We start from the raw sequence: 24,613 nt of genomic DNA, 5'->3' as shown, positions 1-24,613 counted from the left end.
TCATTTCGAATTAAATCCAAGCAATTGTTGCTCAGCTAACAAATCTAGCTTTTCAAAAGACAAACTTTTCCCCCGAAAAGCTGTACCGTAGAGCTGAACCAGAGAGCATCCGTTGTTGATGGACCCAAAACCCTAAACCACAAACACAAACTCCTCCGTTGAGCTTTTCCCATTAATTCCGACAATTTTAACGTCTTATTAAATTTGACTGACTGGCTCGCAGGGGCTAAGCGAAGTGTGAAAAGCAAACCCCTTCCCTCCTTTTTCCCTTGTAAAAACAATGTGGTTTCCGTGTGCAAAAACCCCCTTTTTCGCACCTACCTGGCTCATTCAGGAAGGGACTCAACACTGAGACTGAGGTGCCTCGTTGTAATGTGTGTGTGTGCTAGGGGAAGCCCCCGCTGTCAGATTTGCGCTCGCAGGCAAACACTCACAACTTTTCATCCCCCCTCCGTTGCGGCTTCCGGGCAGGTATTTCAGCACCTGGCCCCTCCCATCCTTTTTTGAGGTTATGTCGGCGCAGTTAGCGTAACGCAATGATTGACCAGTGATGGGGATTAATGATTGTTTTTAATTTAAATGATCATTTTTTTTTAATTCTGAAATTTTTTATAGCTTAAGGGTACAGCAACCACGGAAGTTGGTGTCTTCTTATTACAAAATTATCAATCTTACGGACCCAATACTGCATCATTCTGATTGTGAAAATAGTCAAAAAAAGGGGATGAATAAAAAATTATATCGATAAACGCGAGGATTTTTCATTTTTAAGAAATTCAAATAAAAAGAACTAAACATCAATACACCAAATAAACACAGGAGCTACGTATGATTGATTTTATTGCATTTATTTTAAAAATAATAACTCAAATTCATCTGTCTGGAATCTCTACTACTAAATTTCAAACCAAAATGAATGGAATGTCTTGGAAACGAATGAATTGGAATTTTGTCATGCTTGTTTGAGATTTTTGCCAAATTTCCTTTCGAAAATTATTTTACACTAGTTCAGTTGTTTTGCAATCTTTAGTTTAAAAAAATGTAAGATTTGACGAAAACAAAAAAATTATCGAAAACAACTTTTTGCAATACCAAACATCGAAAATTTTCCAAAATTCTAAAGATGTTTAAATCAACCTGAACATGCTAAAAATGATCTTAAATGCGAGGAATGCATTTTAAATCAATTTCAGCTTATTAAACTAAAATTTCTATAGAAATTTTGAAGTTTTTTGAATTTTTTTTTTTGCCTTCTGATTTTTCGGGCCTATTAAGAAGTGGAGGTGGGGGGTATTACAAAAACAATAAAATTTGTACCAGCCTTATCTAAACGAAAAAAAATATGATAAAATGAATTGCTGAATGTCAAAAATGGGTTACTTGATGAATTCTAGCATACTTGATGAATTCTAGAACTAAAGAATACCATTCAATAATATTTCAGTCCAAATTTGTGCGATTCATTAGCAAAAACGAGTGTCCGGAATTCGAAGCAAAAGTGTCCGGATTTCGAATCAGCTTTTATCAGTGTCCGGGATTCGAAGCACAACAAGTCATTTCAATTTTCAAATTCTGATGAAAAATTGTTAGAAAAGACATATTTTGCATGCATTTTCTATGAAACTGACTGTTTATACTAAATCCTGATGATATTTCTACATTTCCTACTTATTACATGATTTTCTGCCAGCTATAACAAAAATAATATTGTACTAAGTGTCCGGATTTCGAATCATGACGTTATTACTCAAAAAAAATAATATTCAACCTAACAAATTTTCAACATTCCTAAATTCAACTTTTTTTCTGTGCAGTTAACGCAAAAGAACACTTCTGATAATTTTCCAAAAGTAATTAAACCTCCAATATTTGTTTATGCTACGCTAGTTTTGTATTTTACTTTCCATTTTTTCAATAAACATAAAACTGAAATATTCATCTATTGAAAAAGGGATGTTTTCTACCAGCTAGGCCAAAATGATGTGGTGAAGTGTAAATTTAAAAGGATAAAACCATCGAATTGAATAAAAAGATTGATTTTTTTTATATATTAAACCTTATAAGGAAATTTAATGGAAGCGATTAATATAGATGTATATTTAGAAGAACATTTGAAGACTGGAAAACATTTAATTACAATTGAGCAAACAGTAAGTTTTGTGTTACAAGTTTCCATATTAAGGCCTTAAGCTTGATTCATGTTAAGTTATTGTTAGTTTGCTCGTTATGTCATTATACAAAATATACTAAATACTGAAAATTGCTATTTTTCCAGAAGTTAGCCGTACTTTTCTGATTTCTGATTCCAAAATTCAATTTCAATTAAAACCCGATTAATGTCTCGTTTGATCAAAAATTAAAAACACGTTACAAAAAGTATTCTTGATAGTTTAAAATCGATTGTACCAGTGTTTTTAATGAAAATTTATGTTTTCAGCTCTATGTTTTGTACTCTCAATTTTTACGAAAATTATGTTGGCGTGTCCAAAAAAAGCAACAAAAACATTAAACAAAACATGTATTGGCCTTATAACGTAATTATCAATTACATATATTCAAAGTTTTGATTAATAGGACTTTATTGCCAGATTTACAATAAAACAGCTTACAATTTTTCAGGTGCTTAAAAAAGGAATTTGTTGGGTCGCGGACCCTATTATCGTTTATTATATATCACCCCCCGTCGCACGGGGGGGTGAGTACAAACTAACGTCAAATGTGACAAGTGACGTTCTGTGAGTTTGTTTATGTTTTGATTGTACATTGTAATTTGTGTGAAATAAATTCGTTCTGTTGCGTTTTGACACCCGTTGAGACTGGTCGTCTCATCGGGACCAAGAAAGTCGCCGTGTTTTATTTTATTGTACCGTCCTCCCAGTGGTGTCTTCGTCCGCCGTCGTAGTTTCGTTTCGTTTTCTTGTTCCGGACGTCCCCGCAGTAATGCACAACGTAGGGGACTGGACGATCGGGCCGAACAGAATTGAAATTATTACTAACACTACAAATTAATTTAAAATGAAAGAAACAAATTAAACCAGGGGTGACCAAAGTATGGCCCCCGGGCCACGATGATTTTTTTTGCCGCGGACCCATTTTGAAAGATCAATCAAAATGGCCCTTTGACCCATCTGTAAATTGATTTAATTTTTCATAAAAATTATAGTTTATAGAATTGGTTTATCCAAGCTTTGAACCGAAAAGTTTAAATGTTGAAATGTTTACAATGTGATTGAAAATTGTTTTTTGCCCAAAACTTCATCAAAGATTTTTTGATTTGAGTAATGCAGCATTCAAATTTGATTAATGTATGAAACTGTAAAATAGCTAAAAATATTGGTATTCCTTACTAATTTCAAAGCTTTTATCGCACCATTTTCTAATGAGCCGGCTTTTAAACTTGTTTTGTATTTAGAAAATGTCTACCTCGAGATTCAAACTCATGAAATTGGGACTATAAGTCTAATTGTCAAATATCTGATTCAGGCAGACAACAAAAAATATTATATTTTATTAAAATCAGAGGAATAATTGTTGGAAAATCTATTTGCAATGATTCATCATTATAATTGTAGCTTGTTAAAAAATAAAATTATACAATTTTTACAAGTTGATGTCACCCCTTTTTTAAAATATTATTTTTAAATATAATTTAAAATTCTATGAAAATGCCTTTCATCAGTTTCATTACATTTGTAAAAGTACGATTTTCTTCAGCCATGACATTTAAACTTCTTTCACAATTTGATTTTATTGATTTTTAATAAATTTTAAATTGATACGAAGTACGAATTGATTGAACAAAACTAATGGCATGATTCAATTTTTGTTCTCAAATATTTAAGTGTTTGTCCTTAAAAAAAAGATGAAATTAAAAAAAACATCAGCAAATTTTCAGTTTTATAGATTGTAAAAACATAATTTAATTTTTCAAATAAACAATTATGCCCATATGGCCCGCAAACTCATGTAAGCTTTAAATATGGCCCGTCATTCTTAAACTTTGAGCACCCCTGAATTATACTATTTTTTGGCAAACATGTACATTAGCGTGGCTCACGGATATATGAAAAAGACAAAAGTGTTCAATTTCGAACGCCTCGACCGGAATTTTGCTACAAAATTTCGGTCGAGGCGTTCGAAATTGAACACTTTTGTCTTTTTCATATATCCGTGAGCCACGCTAATGTACATACACTGTACACTTAAAAAACCTTAAAACATATTTGAGTTGGCAATATTAAATGCATTCAGTCTGTTTTTAGTGCTTAGAACAAGGCTTAGAAGGTCAATCTAGGCAACTATTAGTCTGTAAAAAAACTTTTCTTATTATTTTCTATGCTTTTAGTTTTTTTTCTTTAAATTATATTGTAAAGTCATGCTTATTTATTACTTTGAGACCTTTTCCACAAGTTATAATCATTTTTCAGATACTTTTTGGCATTATTTTAAATATTTATAAATGATAAAATTTCACTAAGAACGCCAACATGCCATGTGCCGTACTACCTATTAGTCAAAATGTCTTAAAATTATTTAAAATAGTATAAAATAACTTAAAACACACTTAACGTTGAATATGTGATTTGGATCGTTTTCGGTACATTGCATTGATCAAAGTTCAACAGTCAATCGTTCTTTTTGAATTATCAATAATTTAATTGTACATGCACAATTCCTGCTGTAACAAAAAGTTTGGCAAATATCTCTTGGTGTGATCCTATAATGATTATGACAAATTATGAAAATTATGACATTTTCTTTGTTTGTTTCTCATTTTTGTTGTTTGATAAAATGTGACATTATTTTGGCTAGTTTTTAAAGATTTTTTTGCATGGTAAAGGTGATATCATGGAAAATTAGAGATTTTTTTCATTTGTAACATTATAAAGATGAAAAAGAATACTGAACAATAAAAAATCAAACTTTCACCTCCCTGACAATTTTTACTCACAATTTCAATATGAGCAGACTGTCGGTTTGAGACCCCCAGAGGGGAGTGCGGTAGTTCCAGGAAGGTTACCTAAAGCCAACGCGTTGATTGTCCCCGGCGGAGTGGATGAGGTTATGTGGGTGAAGCCCGGTTTATGAGCGGCGGAGCGAAGGTGTCGAAAGCTGTTTTTCCGACTGTGGCTTTCGAAACTTAATTATACGCAACCCAACCACCAACTCCTGGGAGGGGGGGTGAGAAATTTCACCCCTATGCTGGAATGTTGATGTTTCATTGCTGTGGATTTTTGAAATTGTACAGCATTAGTGGTGTTTGGGTTTCATGGACTTATTACAGTGAGATATTTTTTACCCTGAAAATTCCATAAACTTGTCTGCGGCTCAGTCAACTCAGTTACCCTGAAACTTTTACGAGGGACAGTTTACTGAACCCCAACCCGGTGTAGCCATATGTGCTCCAAAGGTCATTCCCAAACGAACCCAAGGCAACCCGAGAATCACATCAAGAATTCACAAATATATGAGAATCCAGCACCCCGTCGACCGACCGACCGTGTCGAATGAAATATTAAAGTTTAATCTGCTGTCCTTATAATTGGATTTGTCGGGGGCTCCCGGCGAAAACTTGCGCCAAAGCTGTTGCAAAACCCCTTTCCCAGGACCTGTCTCATCTCTTTCGCTCTAGAGTGTAGTGGCGACAAGATTCAAAGTTCAGCGGCACTACTCTCGAAAATTTAAATTAGTTAAAACTTTGTCGAACGCTCGAGAGAGCTGATGCCACTTGAGGAAATCGTCGTCTCATGTGTGAGCCGTTTGAGATGAGGAGTTAACTGTTTTTGTATGTGTGCAGAGATTACCTTCCAAGTTTATTTGAGAAACTTGGCAAGAAACATAGCAACAATCTGCATACGCAATATTTGGGTCGGTTCTTTCTTTCATATTAGGGCAAATCTCTGGGGAAATGTTTGTTTAAAGCATTTTTTAATAATGTTTGTTTTCATATTTTGGAAATTAGGCTCTGAAGCGTTTGGTACGGTATGTCCACGCATCGACCTCCCCTGTAGATTCTGTGAAATGTGACCCGTTCACAAAATCTTCTCTGCGGTAAACATAACACAGTGGGGCTGGCCGCTTTAATTTTGAATTGCATTTTTGTTGTGTCATCGAATGTTCTGCAATTGCTACACAAGTTTTGGTAATAACAATTTACAGAGATATCTTAAAACGTCCGGCGACCCTTTTCTCGAAGCCTCCGAAGATTGTTCCCAGATCCCAGATTCACCAGGGATATGTCTAGCTGACAAGGTGAAAGTTAGTCCGGATAACAAGCTTTGCCGAGTCAAAGTCAAAGTTCCCAGGAAATGTATGTGTGTTCTGGGCAGGCAAAAGGGAAAACTTTACCCGACCCCAGTCAGTGTGAATTAACTTTGCAAGAGTATTGCGAGGGGGACCGCCCGGAATTTAACCGGATGACAGAAAGGGGAAGGTGTGTGTGTGTGTGTGTGTGTGTGTGAGTGTGTCTAGGCTAAATGAATTCAAATAAAAGCAGTTTTGTGGTAATTTCCTTTTAAACTGTTTCGGAAAGTTGTCGTTCATCCTGGAAAAGGGAGGAAGTGCTAACTGTTGAGCGAATTTTGCTTGGAAATTGTTATTTTGTAGAATTAACAAAGTCTTACCATCCCGATACAAATCGATACGCAATGCATTTCAAATCAGGTCACCGGTTGAATTAATGATACCATTTTATTCATTGGCCCCATCAGTCTCTCGCAAAAGCTCGACGCCTCGACAGCGATAAATAGTTGATGTGACCAAGCCTCTCCACTTTCGGCGGAAATTCCATTCATTATGTGCTGCTCTCGTAGCTCGGAGCAGGCAGCGTCCACGTGGACATGGGCCACTGGTTTAGCCCAGAGATAGTCCGGCCAGGGTGACACAATTTAATCTTGATTCTATTCCTGGCACTAATCTCATTGCGTCACCTCGTGTTTTTTCTCTCTCTAATCCTGCTGCTGGATTACTGGCTTCTAGTAGGGTGTAGCTTCGTAATCTTTTATATTATTTATGAAACATAAAAAATCATCATTTTTTTAAGATTTCGGTAACAAATTTTGATTTACATCAAATGACGTTTATTTTCTGAATTGAACTATTCTTTCTAGAAATAACTTTACGAAATCAGTGTCTTTCAAAATAAATTTGGAGTACCAGAGGTGAACATCTGGCAACACAGTCACAAATTATGAACACTTTTTTGAAATGTATGGAACTTTAACCGGGTGTTGTCAATTTCCTTTAAATTAATTTTCAGAAGAATCGGTATTTGCAGAAATTTTCCGACGAACCAAAAGTTGGAGGATCTGGCAACACTGTCCTGAGATATCAAGACTTAAATTTTGTAAACATGTAAATGTGGACCCCGATCTAACCTACAGGTTAGGTCGTTAGCTCGGTCCAGGTCGTCTCCCTGGGTCCTGTCACGGTAGAGTCACTTTTACGCAGTTGGACTCTCAATCCAAAGGTCGTCAGTTCGAATCCCGGGGTTGATGGAAGCTTAGGTGTTAAAAGAGGTTTGCAATTGCCTCAACAATCAAACCTTCGGACACCTTGTTACGCGTAGGAGTCTCGCAATCGAGAACGACAAAAAATTGCTGTAGAGCGAACAATTTAATTTTTTGGATTCTTTTTTGATGACATGCCAAGTTTTAAAATCTGGCAAAACTGCCCCTTGATATTGTTACTTAAGTGAAATTTATAGAAATTATCAAGGCTGAATGTTGTAAATTTGGCAGAAAATCACTTCCAGAACGAACTCGTTGGATGTACAGTCTAGACTTGATTATCCGAAGCCTCGATTATCCGAAGGTTCGATTATCCGATATTCGATTATCCGAAGGTTTGTATCGGACTTTGGATAACCGAATCACAAACAAAAAAATATTTTCATTATTTCGTCATCGCCATATTGGCCGCCATCTTGGATTTAAAAAATGTATATCACTTTAGCGTAGTTAAGGGGTCACACTTAAGCTCTACAATCAAATATAAGACGATAAATTTTTTTTTTCGTGATTCGATTACCCGAAGTTTTGATTATTCGAAGTGAAATGTTTCCGAGGCCTTCGGATAATCGAGTCTGGACTGTATGTAGAAATGATACGTATCAAAGTTTGAATATCTTGCAACACTTTTTATAAGGTAATATTTGAATGATATTTATAGAACTTTTAAGGCCAGATTTGGTAAGTTAGATTGAAAGTTGCTCTCAAAAAAATTCTGTACATAAGAATTCAAAAAACATCATCATTAGATTGACGGATGAAAATTTTGGTGATCTGGCAACACTGACAGTAAAATTCAATTAAAATAAAATAGTTTTAAAACTTCGACTTCCAAAAATCATCTATTTCGAATCACCCTATCATCCGGAAAGCACATCCAACTGCCCGGTATCTTCTCTTCATCGATTCAGGGGAATACCGTACCTCCCCACAAATAGCTAATAAAGCCATATTGTCCTAACCTCCCCCCGCTCTCCCCCTCTTTTCCCACCCCAAAGGTAGGCATTTTGCATCTCTCCGGTTTGGTCGAGTTGCCGTTTGCCATGAAAAGCCAACTGAAAACGGATCGAAGCGCCCAAAGCCTGATGGCCATCCGATCTCGTCGTTCGACCGGAAGAGCTCTCTCCTTCCGTTGAAGCGTGTATATACGCAATAACGAACATGTCCGCCGGCTCCAAGCCTCGAACCCACTCCCCTTCCTTGGTTTCTTCTTCCCGGGAGGTGCTCTCTTTTGTTTCTTCCTTGGGCTTGGAATTGAAGGAGGGCAGTTCTTTGTGAAAATTTCGAGCAAATTTTAAGGAATTTCAGATTTTTGCAAAATTAACAAAAGCTTTCATCTCTGTTTTAAATTTCATGATCATGATTCCATTCATTTTATGAGTGTTTTCATTGAATAAGTTAATTTATTTGATTGAATATTTGAAAAAAATAGAAAAACACTTCAAACAATTTCTGTTGATCTTCCGTGAAGGCAAAGATAACTATTTCAAAAGATGGATAACTTTTGAAATCTTACAACAACAAACCTCAAACATTAGGAAAGCAAAGACATCTGTTGGCTAAAATACCAAGCTTCTCCACCACCAGTGCACCACAGACTAAATGACTCAAATCTATTTTCAAATCCATCACTCGGGAATATAACGGTCAATTCAAAGTGTGGCAATCTCACCACGACAAATTTATATTCACCACAGCTCGTTTACACGCGTTTGACAGTAGCTTAACACTGTAATTTTCAGCAAACAAAAAAACTAATTCGATTTCCCAGAGAATCACTCGGCAAGCGAAAGCCCACTGCCCAGGGGGGACGAAGCTTCCTGGATTTATCTATCAATGTTTTAAGCTCGGAAATGCCCAACGTGATGCCAGGGGACGGTCCGTTTATCTTCATGTAGTGGCGTCAGGTCAGGTGCGGTGGAAGGACCGATACGGGAACCAGATCCGGCCCAGCCCAGACCACAGACAATGACTGAGAGAATTTCTAATAGTTTGCCACAAATCTGCCAGTAATGATGTTGCGGCGTGATAAAAACAGGGAGATTCGTCCTTGTTTGCGTTTGATGGTTTGGGGGGGGGGAATGGGGGGTTGACAACTAGGTCGTCGTCGTCCTGTTTCTTCGGCCCTTAGGACATCCGAGTTGGTACAAGATGACATCAATTAGTGATAGTGTAGTAAATTTTCAATTTCGCAATCGAGACACTTGGAAGGGAGGCTTGACGTTGAGCCTCTTTGGAATAGTTCCAAGGACTATAATCAAGATTGGCCCTTCGGGATAAATTACTTTAAAAAATATGGCAATTTTTGTTTGTTATGTCAGCAATTAATATATGAGAATAGTTAATTACTGAATTCACCACGAACTATCAAAAGCGAAAACTTAAACAAAATCAATCTTGATCTTCTTCCAGGTTCATGATCGGCCAGTACGTCACCGTGCACGGGGACGTTATCTCGCACGTCAACATCAGCCACGTCATGGTGGAGGACGGCGGCGAGTACTCGTGCGTGGCGGAGAACCGCGCCGGCAAAACGTCCCACTCGGCCCGGCTGAACATCTACGGTAAGGTCGAAATTGCTAGTTATCTTAAATTCTTTGGCTCTTACAATAATAACGACTCTGACACAGGTTCTTAATAGAATAAAAGACTCCATCTCCTACTCTGACTCCTCTGACAAACAAACAACCTCTCTGCTTTGTTTGTTTGCCTACATTTGTTTACAGAAACGTCAACCAGCATACAAAAGCGCGAGTTTGTTTGTTTATTTGTCCTTAAGACAACTTCTATACCGAGCCTTCATTCAGCATTCTATTCCAACCCCAGCTTCTCCAGGTCTGTTAATTCCGAATCCGACACTTTGACTCAAACAATATCTGACTTCGCCGTCTCCGACTTCAGCTTCCGAACAAAGTATTGAAATTTTGCCGATTCCGAGTCCGACTCCGGATCCTCAGACTCCAACTTTGACTTAATCTCCTAGGCCCTAATTATAACACTAAAACTTCTCTTCAATCCGCAGGTCTCCCGTACATCCGGTTAATTCCGAAGGTGACGGCCGTGGCCGGGCAGACGCTGTACCTCAAGTGTCCGGTGGCCGGCTACCCGATCGAGGAGATCCACTGGGAGCGAGGCGGGCGTGAACTCCCGGAAGACATGCGCCAGAAGGTGCAAACGGACGGAACGCTCGAGATCAAGGAGGTGCAGAAGGCGCTCGACTCCGGCGTGTACACGTGCTGGGCCCGGAACAAGCAGGGTCACAGTGCGCGACGGAGCGGCGAGGTGACCGTGATAGGTAAGAAGGAGGAGGACGTTTGGGGTTATTTTGGGGTTTTTGCTTTGAGCCGGAAGATCAGTGGTCGGGGTTTTGGTGAGGCGTGCTGATCTTGCGGCTCCGCTAATGATCGTTGTTGAATTTCAGTACCGCCGAAGCTGAATCCGTTTCACTCGGCGACCCTGTCGTTGAACGTCGGCGATCGGGCGTCGATCACGTGTTCGGTGATCAAGGGCGACATTCCGTTGACGATCAACTGGAAGAAGGACGGACGCCCGATCGACCCGAGCCAGCGCATGTCGGTAACGCAGGTCGATCAATACAACTCGATCCTGGTGATTGAGAATCTGTCGGCGGATCATACCGGGAATTACTCGTGCGTGGTGCGCAACTCCGCGTCCGAAACCGAGGACAGCCAGGCGCTGCTCGTCAATGGTAACCGTATCGTGCTAATGTCAATCATCACTCACGTGTGTTTTCTTTTTTTCTTTTCTCTTTCCGTTGAACTCTACTACACTTCTACCACCTCTACCACCAAAACTACTACTACTACTACTCAACTACTGCCACAACTGTGTTTGAACACGGTGGGAACCAAATGTCGGGAACATACAATGAAACCTTGTGTCGAGCTGACTCTCAGTTCCTCCCAATATCGAGCCCTTTACCTTTCAAGATGGGCTGGCCGAGGGCATGCGAACGCGTACGGTTTGCGGCGTGTCCAAGGGTGACGCGCCGCTCTCCCTCAAGTGGCTCAAGGACGGCGAGCCGTTGTCCTCTCTGCTCGGGGCCAACGTGTCCACTCTCGATCAGTACTCGTCCCTCCTCAATATTCCCTCCCTCTCAGCGGCTCACTCCGGCGACTACACGTGCGTCGCCAGCAATCCAGCGGCCGAGGTGAAGTTCACTGCGTCGTTACAGGTAAAAGGTAAAGTAAAGTCATGCCACTGTTTGCAACAACCGCACCCGTTCCTGCATTCGTTTACTTTCAAAATCTTACGATGCATACATATTATATATATATTTAATCTCGTACGCGCAATTATAACCACCATTGTGTGTCCCTTCCCAGTTGCTTTGGCACGCAGTGGGTTTGCGGCCGATCACCAGGTAATTGTTTTCGTGCACCAACTCTTTCTTTGTTTACTCTTCCTTTCTTTCTTCACTTATGTCTTTCTTTCTTTCCGTCTACCTTCAGTTGCTCTCGTCTATCCTGAATCTCTCTCCAACTATATACCTTCTCCCTTCTTCGACCGCCGTAGAACCTCTCTCAGCCGAGGATCTTCCGGTCCGCTTAAAGCCTCTTCCTCTGAACCATACAGGTTCCTGAGCATCCTATTCTGTTTACCTCGAACCGCAAGCGGCTCACCGGCACCGAACGCGACGCTATCAGTGGTTGCGTTCCACTGCGCGCACGCAACCAGTTCTAGCAACGCACTCAGCCGTCGTGCCCTGTGCCACCTCTCCTTCTCTCTTCTCTTCTATTCTCTTCTCTCTCTCACTGTACACCGTTATTTCTCTTTTGTTCATGTTGGAATTTTTCGTTGTTTTAACTGTCGGTAGAGCTCGCATGCCGTAGACCTTCGGATTTCAAAGTAGCGTGTGAGGAACTCACACAACCCTAGAGCAGTCAGCCTGTCACACTTTCAAGTAACGTTCACTTCACCGCTCTCTCTTTCTCTTTCTATCTCGCTCTAACACCACACTGCCACTTCTGTCTGTTTCTCCACAATAAAAAGCTGTGTTCTCCACAATCGGAATGAAAATATCTCCACACGGTTCCTCCGCGGAACCGCAAAGTCTCCGCTTTTCCGACCCTTCCGTGGTCCAGCCGTCCCGATTGTGACATTTGGTTCACGAAAAGGGACGTGCATGGTGAACACCCCTAGAAAACAAAAAGATTTGCCCACAAAAAATCCCCCAACTCCACCAATACATATAAGAAAGCCTTGCTTGAATCAGTATTTGACTAAAAGCTTCACTGCTTCACTGTTACCGTCTTTGTTCTGCTCCTTCGTTTCTTCAGTTCGTATTTTGAACGTACTTTTTAGAGGTTATAATTTCTTTGCGTTGATTACGATTTTGGTTCGATTTTGGACAGAAGGCTTCCGCAAACCCCACTCACGAACGCTAGTGTTTTTTATCTTTCTCTCTCACTCTCTCTCTCTCTACATACTCCTACTATAAGCCTATAATTTTACTATGAAAAAAAAACTCAACTTTTCCTCCGTTATCAGTTTCACCCATGTTCCCCAAAAGTCCCTAAAACCACCCCCCGTCATATCACAACCCAATGCTACAACTAACTATATGATAACTGCTTGTGATGTTTGTCTACCATTCTATATCGATATTTTCACCAAGAAAAAAAAAACATTCCGCCCACATTCCGTAAACAAGCATTCTGTATTTTTTCTTTGGAACGAAAAATGACTTGTTCGCTTTACTGCACCAACCAACCAACCAAACTCCAAACGTCATGAACCCCCTAACTCGTCATACAAGGATTAGAAAAAAAATGTTGAAATTTAGCATTGTTACCATCTTCGAATCAGCCATTTAATGTTGTTGTTACATATTGTAGAATAGAATACTCGTTTCAACCAAATAGAACATGAATTCCTAGTACCACAAAAAGATGATTTAACATCAGTAGAACACAAAGTTAAAAAAGTTTAATTTTTGAAGGTTAACTTTTTTTTGATGTAATTTCACCTCGAATTAAGGAAGTTATTGCAAATTACACATTCTAAAAGGTGACAGACTAAACACCGTTGGTTTGAAACTGATTGAGGTTAAACCAGCGGATACGTTTTTTAGTTTGACCAGCGGGGTTCAAACTAAAACGTGTGAAACCAGGATGTGTAAAACTACCAAGGGTATAGTTTGTTAAATTAATATCAAATGTGATGTTACTACGATTATTGTTTACTATGCAGAAGTTGCATAATATTTTATTTAATATTTTTATTCAAATATTTCCACTATCTCTGATCGTGATTAAAAATACATACAATGAATAATATATACAATGAACTATGTTTTCAAAACAATCTGTGTTCCCATTCATTTTATTAAGATCAAATAAACTTTTAAACTGTGTGATTACCCAAGTAACATTTGTAACTTACAGGTTTTATGATGGTTCTAAACTGGCGTTCTACGCATAATTGTCGCATGTCATTTTTGGACGATTCTGACTTTCTATCATTTTTAAGTTTAGTTTTACGTATACTTTCAGAAAAACACATAAAATCTAGTACTTTGTTCAGAAAATCATTGAAAACAACACCAAGTCTGTTTGTCCCATCATTGAACTTCTACGCATAATTGTCCCACCAAGTATTTTCTATCACAAAATCATGAGTTTTACAAAGTATGTTATCTTGTTTAACTGTTTACATTCAAGAGGATTACGAATAAGAGTGTTAAAATGTTAACCGGGGTGATTAGGGACATATAGGGTGGATAGGGACCCACGGGACAATTTTGCGTAGAAACACAGAAAACGGTTAAAAATTTCAATCGCGTTTTTCTCAGTTGTCCTTTTTTGTACATGGGACAATTATGCTTAGAACGGCAGTAAAGCCCTCATAAAAACTTAAAAAGCCTTTATGGCCTACTTAAACCCTGAAATGTTGCTAGGGTAACGGAGCTAAGCTAATCTTTTCATTTTTTACATGGCGCTCACACACACAATCAAATTGAACTGGTTGATCATACACAAATATAGATGCAGTGCTATAACATCTTTATCTTCAGAATGGCTATTCTGTTCGGATTGATATCTTTGACAAAGTTGTGAGTTATCAATTGACTTTTTACAGCTACTAACACGGAAAAAATCACAGCACTTCAAGTATAATTCTCAAAAAATCTTTTTAATTTTTCATAATATTTTTCAAAAGAGTTAACTAAGCTATACTCGGGGACTTCAGTTAATTTTTATACTTTTGGCTCCAACTTTTTAAACATGTTTGATATGCCCAAAGAACTCATTTTTCATCCATCATTCGTCCATAAAAGTCTACATCCTAGCCATACAAAAATGCAATATAAGCGTTTAAAAAAAATCTGTTTCTTGAATTAATTTACAGCACTTTTTGATATTTTCTGCAAAGTTTTTGTCTGTCCGATAAAATAACTGTTAATTTTAAAAGCAAGCCAATTAATATTTAAAATGTCAAAATCAATTTGTAAGGACCTTTTGAAAAATAAAGTTTGAATGACAATTTGTTATCTAAACAAAAAAAAAATAAAAAAAAAACAAAAATTGGTTTTGCGCAAAAAGATTTATTGTGTTTAAGGGTGAACAGTAACCAAGGAAGTTGTTGTCTTCTTATTCCAAAATTGTCAAACTTACGGACCCAATCCTGCAAGAATCTGATTGTAAAAATAGTCAAACTTTGTACTAAATAACTATGAAGACGGTAATTTAGGAGATGAATAAAAATTTATATCGATAGTTCCCGTACTTTTGAAGATCCTAAAATGTCTGTAACAGAAATCTGGGTGCAACAGCTATGGTTGATGTGTACCGTTAAGAGGAAATTATATAAAAAGATTTTTTAAAAGGTGTTCCAATTGTTTCCTGAATTTTCTTTACCCTACACAGCAAGTAAAAAAGTAATCCAGCTGCGTGTAAAAGGCCTGGGTGTAAAATAAATGTTGCATTATTTTATGAAATTCTGTGTAATATTACACCCTGAAATATGTAGCCCATCAGTATGGAAAACCTACTTGACTGAAAAGTCAAGCTCACATATAGGGGAAATATACCCTTTCTAATCAAACACCTATCTTCGTCATATGGAGAGTTTGATGCTCGATTAAAGCTCCAAAAATACTACTTAGGCTACAAACTTACCAGCAACAGCACCGCCTCGAGTAAGCAAGCAAATGTATGCCACTTACTGGCCAAAAAGATCAAATTCAATGCACTTTTGATCAAAATTTCTATTTTGCGAGACCATTTCTCATCATTTTGGTGGCACACACATCCACACGCAAGATCCGAGGTTAACTGCTTAACGAAAGTCGCCATCAATATCTTTTCACTTGCGCTAACGATTTCAAAGCGCTTAAGATATAAAATTGCTTCCAACTGCCGGCAACATGTTCTTTTGCACATTTTTTAGTCACTCACTTGAAAAATAATCCCGAAATATGTAAATAATTAGCAAGCGCCACCCAAAAAAACAAACGCGCTAAGTCTTTTGACGTTTCAATTTTGAATACCCTTTCCAATCGAAGGCTGAAGAAACCGAGCGAGAAGCGAAGGTAAATAAATAACAAAGGGTGGCCACCAACACCACCAACATGCTAGTGCAGCGCCTGTTGGAGTGAGCAAGTGCTGCCAGGAAACTTTCGCTATAACCCAGTCACGAAATATTCTAGCAGAGCTGGTTCTGTCAGAATCCTGCTAGAACGGTGGAACATTTCTGCTAGAATGCTCTAAGAATATCCAGCTCTCTAAGAATTCTGCTAGAATCTTGCTAGAACGTCGTGACTGGGAAATGCTACTTTTCGTGAGTATTCGCTTAAAATTTCATCAATTTTTTCAGCACTAAGCAGACCCAAAAGAAAAAAAAAAGAACTAAGCTGAAAATAGAAAAATGGGCGCGGTCCAATGCACTCGACTGATTAGAATGCATTTTTGAAATATTTTTTTTAAATGCTTGTAAAAGGAATAGCATAACTTTTAATAAAAGTGAAAAGAAACAGAAATGTTCACAAAAAGTTTCTATACTTGTTGGTGTACTTGGTTTTAGTGAATCTCAAGGAACAATCCAGATTATGCAGCATCATTCAAACACGACCGCTTATTAGGCTTAAAATGGGCATATTTCCCCTACGTTTATCCTTTCCAATTTTCATCGGTCTGATGGCCGAGCGGGCTAAGGCGCCAGTTCTAACTGTTGGTGCTGGGTTTGAGTCCCGTCAGTTGAAACTTTTTTTGTGTTTACAAAAATTGTACATGCAGTGTGTAATATTAAGAGTCTTTTTGACGAAGGTGATGTGCATGCTTTTGAATGCGATTTTACCATCGAATTTTTTTGCTGTGTACAACAACATTGTTGAAGACATCATATCGTTCTCAAAATTTCTTCTCAAGATACATATTTTTGAACACTTACATAGCATTTGTGTGTGACCACCCCCCAAATTTGTAAGGAGACTTAGATATGGTAGAATGGATGATGAAAAATGGCTTTTTTGGGCATACCAAACTTGTATGGAAATGTTAAGCCGAATCATAAATACGAAAATAAATCAGTTACCGAAGTCTACAGATTGCGTTTTTGATACCAAACTCATCCAGAATGTGAATGTTAATGTCACATTTGAATAAACTTTTAAAGATTTATTCCATAACCAGAACGTCAACCGATTGGAATTTATCATAATTATTCTAGAAACTTCAATTAAAAAAATAACAGAGAATCTCAATTTCGAAAAAAATATAAACGTTCAATTAATTAAGGTCCACCAATCATTCAAACGCTGAGTTGAAAAAAACTACGTTCCATTGACTAAAATGCAAACCGATATGATTGAGCTTTCACTAGCTGCGAATTTCTTGCGAAATTTCTCGTTCTGAAGCGGTTGGCCTAGAAACCACATCCGTAGAGCTCCACATCAAACACAACGTTTTTTATTAGCGGGGTGCATTTCAACTCCTTCGTGGATCATATTTTCATCCAACAATTCGAAGCCAAATGATGTGCAAATCCAATGAGGAGGAACACCAAACGAGGCAGAACACAGCTTTTCCACAAATCCATCTCGCTCACTAGACTCACACACACAGAGACCACTACTTTTCGTAAACGTTTTTTACCTGGTAGAAACTAGTTTTTGAAAACCCGAGCCAGAAAATTCTCATGCAAGAGAAACTAACCTTTCTAGGGGCGCATTATTTTTTACCGGAAAAAAATCTCAACTTTAGGCCGCTCAACAACGTTACCCTGCACGACGGCAACAGGAAAATTGTGTAAAGCATTCACTGGACGAAAATTCCGGAAAATTTGAAAGCTTTCGCGAAATCCCGAAGGCGGATTTCCCAACGGCCCAACCTCCCCCAACTTTTGGTCACCAACTCTCAGACCAAACAAAGTGAAACCGTTTTCCCGCGCATTTTCCCCCTCTCAATTTTCCAGAGGAAATGGAGGAATGCACTTCAAAATGAAGCAGAAAATTTTCCCCTCACTGCTCCCCCCACAATCGTCGTACGCAACAAATCCAGGCAAAAGCTCACCGTTGAACACAACCAGAAAAACAACGACAGAAAAAAACCCTTTCATCTTGCACAGCGCGCGCTCAATTAAGCTTTGCTCGAAGAACTCGTAATAAAAAATCTGTATGAATCGTGAATGGAAAAAAAAAATCTGTGGTTGCATCGGTGCAAAACGCTAAATTTCGCGCTGCAATTTGCGCCCGAATCCGGGAATTTTTCTGAAGCCATCCTGTGGGAAAAGTCATCGTCACACAATTTTTGCATGGGAAATCCGGGTCAACCATCGCACAAGAGGGTGATTCTCAGCGAAACAGAAAAGAAGGTTTGGAGATTTTAAGACTTGATTAGAAGAATTCAGAAATTCAAAAAAAATAAACGTGAAGAAAAAAAAGTTCAAAAATCGGAAAATTGAGGTATTGAAGGAATGAAAAATTGAAGAATTTTTATTTGAAGAATTATATATTTAAAAAATGACTCATCTGAAAATTAAATTAAAAACGTGTCTATGAAAAAAATAAGAATGAAATTGATACTCTAAAATCATTTTCCTAGAGAATCGCCCAACTATGTAATCCCGGTTATCCCGGCCAGGAAGGGAACTTTGTCACACTAATGAACCACACCGCGACGACGCCGTTTGCAGAAACTGTCTTTGAATACCTCGCCCGCGTTCAGAATCCCCATCGGGTTCCATTTCGGAGGTGGGAGACTTTTAATTATCGACAGCATAAAAAAGAGGACGCTTGGGAATGGATGAGACTGATTTTCCAAGCTGAAATGTGACAAACTTCAAAGAAATGCATCATTAGTTACAGCAGTGGTTAGCGAAAGAGAGAATCCGCGATGCAATCAATTTTGCAATCGATAATAATGTTGAACTTCAGTTTTCAGATCTATTACAAACCACGTAATATAGTTACCCATTTGAAGTCATCCTTTGGTATGCCCAATTTTTGCATTTGCATTTGTAATTTTGCATCATTAGTTTTTCCATATAATTTTCCATAAAAAATTGGCAGCTGTTCATACAAAAATGATATAAAATTCAAAAATCTTCATATTTTGAAGGAATTATTTGATCGATTTGGTGTCTTCGGCAAAGTTGTAGGTATGGATAAGGACTACACTGAAAAAAATGATACACGGTAAAAAAAGTTGATTTTTGACATAACTTTTTGTCACTAAAACTTGATTTGGAAAAATACACTATTTTTATTTATTTTTTATTTTTTTATAGAGGACATTAAATGACAACTTTTCAGAAATTTCCAGAACGGGCAAAAAATCTTTGACCGTGTTATGCATTTTTGAATCCTGATTTAAAAAAAGTTCAAGATGGTATGTCAGAGACATAACCGAAAGACATAGGACCAAACAATTTGAATGTGTTTTTGGATTGCTAGTGAAATCTGAAATAAGATTATTTTATTTTGTTTCATAGATTTGTCGGCAAAATTGTAATAAATGTTCTCCCAAGGTGAACCTTCCATGAGGGCACCGGCAACTCCAGGTTGTGGCCACTACGGTCGAAATGTCAATTTTCATGTTCAGTATCAAAAACCATGAATTTTGATACCCATATTGCCACAACTCGTATGGTTCTGTTAAAGACCCTCCGGGCCCCGGGGAAACCTGCTTTGAGATCACCGGTCACTCAAGGTTGTGGCCACTACTGTCGGAATGTCAATTTTCATGTACAGTATCAAAAACCATGAATTTTGATACCAATATTGCCACAACTCGTATGGTTCTGTAAAAAAACCTCCGGGCCCCGAGGGAACCTTCTTTGAGGGCACCGGCCACTCCAGGTTGTGGCCACTACTGTCGAAATGGCCATTATTATGTTCAGTATCAAAAACCATGAATTTTGATACCCATATTGCCACAACTCGTATGTTTCTGTAAATGTCCCCCCAGGCCCCGGGGGAACCTTCTTTGAGGGCACCGGCCACTCCAGGTTGTGGCCACTACTGTCGAAATGGCCATTATTATGTTCAGTATCAAAAACCATGAATTTTGATACTCATATTGCCACAACTCGTATGTTTCTGTAAATGTCCCCCCAGGCCCCGGGGGAACCTTCTTTGAGGGCACCGGCCACTCCAGGTTGTGGCCACTACTGTCGAAATGGCCATTATTATGTTCAGTATCAAAAACCATGAATTTTGATACCCATATTGCCACAACTCGTATGTTTCTGTAAATGTCCCCCCACGCCCCGAGGGAACCTTCTTTGAGGGCACCGGCCACTCCAGGTAGTGGCCACTACTGTCGAAATGGCAATTATTATGTTCAGTATCAAAAACCATGAATTTTGATACCCATACTGCCACAACTCGTATGTTTCTGTAATTGTCCCCCCAGGCCCCGGGGGAACCTTCTTTGAGGGCACCGGCCACTCCAGGTTGTGGCCACTACTGTCGAAATGGCCATTATTATGTTCAGTATCAAAAACCATGAATTTTGATACTCATATTGCCACAACTCGTATGTTTCTGTAAATGTCCCCCCACGCCCCGAGGGAACCTTCTTTGAGGGCACCGGCCACTCCAGGTAGTGGCCACTACTGTCGAAATGGCCATTATTATGTTCAGTATCAAAAACCATGAATTTTGATACCCATACTGCCACAACTCGTATGTTTCTGTAAATGTCCCCCCAGGCCCCGGGGGAACCTTCTTTGAGGGCACCGGCCACTCCAGGTTGTGGCCACTACTGTCGGAATGTCAATTTTCATGTACAGTATCAAAAACCATGAATTTTGATACCCATATTGCCACAACTCGTATGTTTCTGTAAATGTCCCCCCACGCCCCGAGGGAACCTTCTTTGAGGGCACCGGCCACTCCAGGTAGTGGCCACTACTGTCGAAATGGCAATTATTATGTTCAGTATCAAAAACCATGAATTTTGATACCCATACTGCCACAACTCGTATGTTTCTGTAATTGTCCCCCCAGGCCCCGGGGGAACCTTCTTTGAGGGCACCGGCCACTCCAGGTTGTGGCCACTACTGTCGAAATGGCCATTATTATGTTCAGTATCAAAAACCATGAATTTTGATACCCATACTGCCACAACTCGTATGTTTCTGTAAATGTCCCCCCAGGTCCCGGGGGAACCTTCTTTGAGGGCACCGGCCACTCCAGGTAGTGGCCACTACTGTCGAAATGGCCATTATTATGTTCAGTATCAAAAACCATGAATTTTGATACCCATACTGCCACAACTCGTATGTTTCTGTAAATGTCCCCCCAGGCCCCGGGGGAACCTTCTTTGAGGGCACCGGTCACTCAAGGTTGTGGCCACTACTGTCGGAATGTCAATTTTCATGTACAGTATCAAAAACCATGAATTTTGATACCAATATTGCCACAACTCGTATGGTTCTGTAAAAAAACCTCCGGGCCCCGAGGGAACCTTCTTTGAGGGCACCGGCCACTCCAGGTTGTGGCCACTACTGTCGAAATGGCCATTATTATGTTCAGTATCAAAAACCATGAATTTTGATACTCATACTGCCACAACTCGTATGTTTCTGTAAATGTCCCCCCAGGCCCCGGGGGAACCTTCTTTGAGGGCACCGGCCACTCCAGGTTGTGGCCACTACTGTCGAAATGGCCATTATTATGTTCAGTATCAAAAACCATGAATTTTGATACCCATATTGCCACAACTCGTATGTTTCTGTAAATGTCCCCCCAGGCCCCGGGGGAACCTTCTTTGAGGGCACCGGCCACTCCAGGTTGTGGCCACTACTGTCGAAATGGCCATTATTATGTTCAGTATCAAAAACCATGAATTTTGATACCCATATTGCCACAACTCGTATGTTTCTGTAAATGTCCCCCCACGCCCCGAGGGAACCTTCTTTGAGGGCACCGGCCACTCCAGGTAGTGGCCACTACTGTCGAAATGGCAATTATTATGTTCAGTATCAAAAACCATGAATTTTGATACCCATACTGCCACAACTCGTATGTTTCTGTAATTGTCCCCCCAGGCCCCGGGGGAACCTTCTTTGAGGGCACCGGCCACTCCAGGTTGTGGCCACTACTGTCGAAATGGCCATTATTATGTTCAGTATCAAAAACCATGAATTTTGATACCCATATTGCCACAACTCGTATGTTTCTGTAATTGTCCCCCCACGCCCCGAGGGAACCTTCTTTGAGGGCACCGGCCACTCCAGGTTGTGGCCACTACTGTCGAAATGGCCATTATTATGTTCAGTATCAAAAACCATGAATTTTGATACCCATATTGCCACAACTCGTATGTTTCTGTAAATGTCCCCCCAGGCCCCGGGGGAACCTTCTTTGAGGGCACCGGCCACTCCAGGTTGTGGCCACTACTGTCGAAATGGCCATTATTATGTTCAGTATCAAAAACCATGAATTTTGATACCCATATTGCCACAACTCGTATGTTTCTGTAATTGTCCCCCCAGGCCCCGGGGGAACCTTCTTTGAGGGCACCGGCCACTCCAGGTTGTGGCCACTACTGTCGAAATGGCCATTATTATGTTCAGTATCAAAAACCATGAATTTTGATACTCATATTGCCACAACTCGTATGTTTCTGTAAATGTCCCCCCACGCCCCGAGGGAACCTTCTTTGAGGGCACCGGCCACTCCAGGTTGTGGCCACTACTGTCGAAATGGCCATTATTATGTTCAGTATCAAAAACCATGAATTTTGATACCCATATTGCCACAACTCGTATGTTTCTGTAAATGTCCCCCCAGGCCCCGGGGGAACCTTCTTTGAGGGCACCGGCCACTCCAGGTTGTGGCCACTACTGTCGAAATGGCCATTATTATGTTCAGTATCAAAAACCATGAATTTTGATACCCATATTGCCACAACTCGTATGTTTCTGTAATTGTCCCCCCAGGCCCCGGGGGAACCTTCTTTGAGGGCACCGGCCACTCCAGGTTGTGGCCACTACTGTCGAAATGGCCATTATTATGTTCAGTATCAAAAACCATGAATTTTGATACTCATATTGCCACAACTCGTATGTTTCTGTAAATGTCCCCCCACGCCCCGAGGGAACCTTCTTTGAGGGCACCGGCCACTCCAGGTAGTGGCCACTACTGTCGAAATGGCCATTATTATGTTCAGTATCAAAAACCATGAATTTTGATACTCATATTGCCACAACTCGTATGTTTCTGTAAATGTCCCCCCAGGCCCCGGGGGAACCTTCTTTGAGGGCACCGGCCACTCCAGGTTGTGGCCACTACTGTCGAAATGGCCATTATTATGTTCAGTATCAAAAACCATGAATTTTGATACTCATATTGCCACAACTCGTATGTTTCTGTAAATGTCCCCCCCCCCCCGCCCCCCCTCCGTCCCGAGGGAACCTGCTTCGAGGGCACCGGCCACTCCAGGTTTTTTCCACCACTGTCGAATTGGCCATTTTTCATGAGAACCGCCGCATCATAGCGACTTCCAACGGTCCGCTTCGCTCGAATTTCCTCCTTCTGCTGCCGGTGGTTCTTCCTTCTGGTTGCTGGTCCTCTTCTTCTATTGGCCGCTGCTGCTGCTGCTCCGTGCCGGCCCGACGTGCACAGTTCGAGTGCTCGTTCCAAAGTGACTTGCTTTTGCGAAATTTTCTGCTTAAATAGCGGCACAGCCGGAGAACGGTACAAAAGGGGCGCGGCCTCGAATGCATACGCTCGCTCTGATTGGTCATCTGTCCGATTTGTACTGAAAAATTACTCATTTTGATTGCATGTTTTAAGTGCTTTAACTATGTTTAGTCAGACTATCTATGTAGTTAAACAATAGCTGAAGTCTTCCTCTTTCGATTGGTGGTCCAACCGTCTGGATTGATTCACAGGGAAAAAAGATATAAGCGTTCAAAATGTCCCCTTTTTTTACGCTTAAAAGTGACGCTTTGGATCGAATTTCTGAACTGGCCCCCCAATATAGTAAGTAGAGACATAGTCCTATGTCAAAAAATCGAAATATATGTCACCACAATTTTGCAACTTAATTATTCTATGTAAATGCGAATTTGCAATCAAAAATTACTTTAGCGAAATTTTGATATTTTGCACCATTTTCAAGTTTAAGACAGTTTTAGGTAATTTTTTTGAAAATTGTCGTAGTTATTCATTTTATTAAATTAGTGCACATGTTTGCCCACTTTAAAAAAAATATTTTTGAAAACCTTAGAAAATTTTCTCTATTTTGCTTTTTAGAACTTTGTTGATACGACCCGTAGTTGCTTAGATATTCCCATGCAAAAGTTTAAAAACAGGAAAAATGACGTTTTTCTAGTCTCACCCTAACAAACCACCATTTTCTAATGTCAGCATCTCAGCAAGAATTGTCCGATTTTCAGTGTTAAATTATGAAACATTCGTGAAATTTTCCGATTTTTCCGAAATGTTTTTTTAAATCAAGACTAATATTTCAAAGGGGCGTAACATTCAATATTACACCCTTTTGTAATGTTGGTCTTGATTTAAAAAAAATAAAAACCAATGGATTCAAATCAATCAAATTACAAAAATAGTTTAAAATAGTTTCAGTAAAAATAAAAAAATAAAATGAAAAAAGACCTATTTCGTAGAGAAT

General features: G+C 39.6%; 1 protein-coding gene across 12 annotated transcripts in view; it reads left to right on the top strand.

Annotated features, from left to right (window-relative positions):
• The window catches only part of LOC120426136 (cell adhesion molecule Dscam2), a 430,444-nt gene that overhangs the window by 380,899 nt on the left and 24,932 nt on the right, over positions 1–24,613 (top strand). For 8 of the 12 annotated variants that reach the window (XM_052710851.1, XM_052710854.1, XM_052710850.1 and 5 more), the window contains exons 8-10: positions 9,921–10,072; positions 10,531–10,803; positions 10,930–11,217. In XM_052710851.1, coding sequence (XP_052566811.1) covers positions 9,921–10,072; positions 10,531–10,803; positions 10,930–11,217 — 713 coding nt within the window. Of the gene's footprint in view, positions 1–9,920; positions 10,073–10,530; positions 10,804–10,929; positions 11,218–11,425; positions 11,711–24,613 lie in introns of all 12 variants that reach the window. The other 4 variants (XM_052710852.1, XM_052710859.1, XM_052710849.1 and 1 more) reach the window with 1 other exon arrangement.

Source organism: Culex pipiens, chromosome 3 (assembly GCF_016801865.2).
Source record: "Culex pipiens pallens isolate TS chromosome 3, TS_CPP_V2, whole genome shotgun sequence".
In the NCBI taxonomy this organism is placed as follows: Eukaryota; Metazoa; Arthropoda; class Insecta; order Diptera; family Culicidae; genus Culex; species Culex pipiens.
The sequence above is the reverse complement of the archived record's forward strand: the minus strand, read 5'-3'. Positions and strand labels throughout refer to the sequence as shown.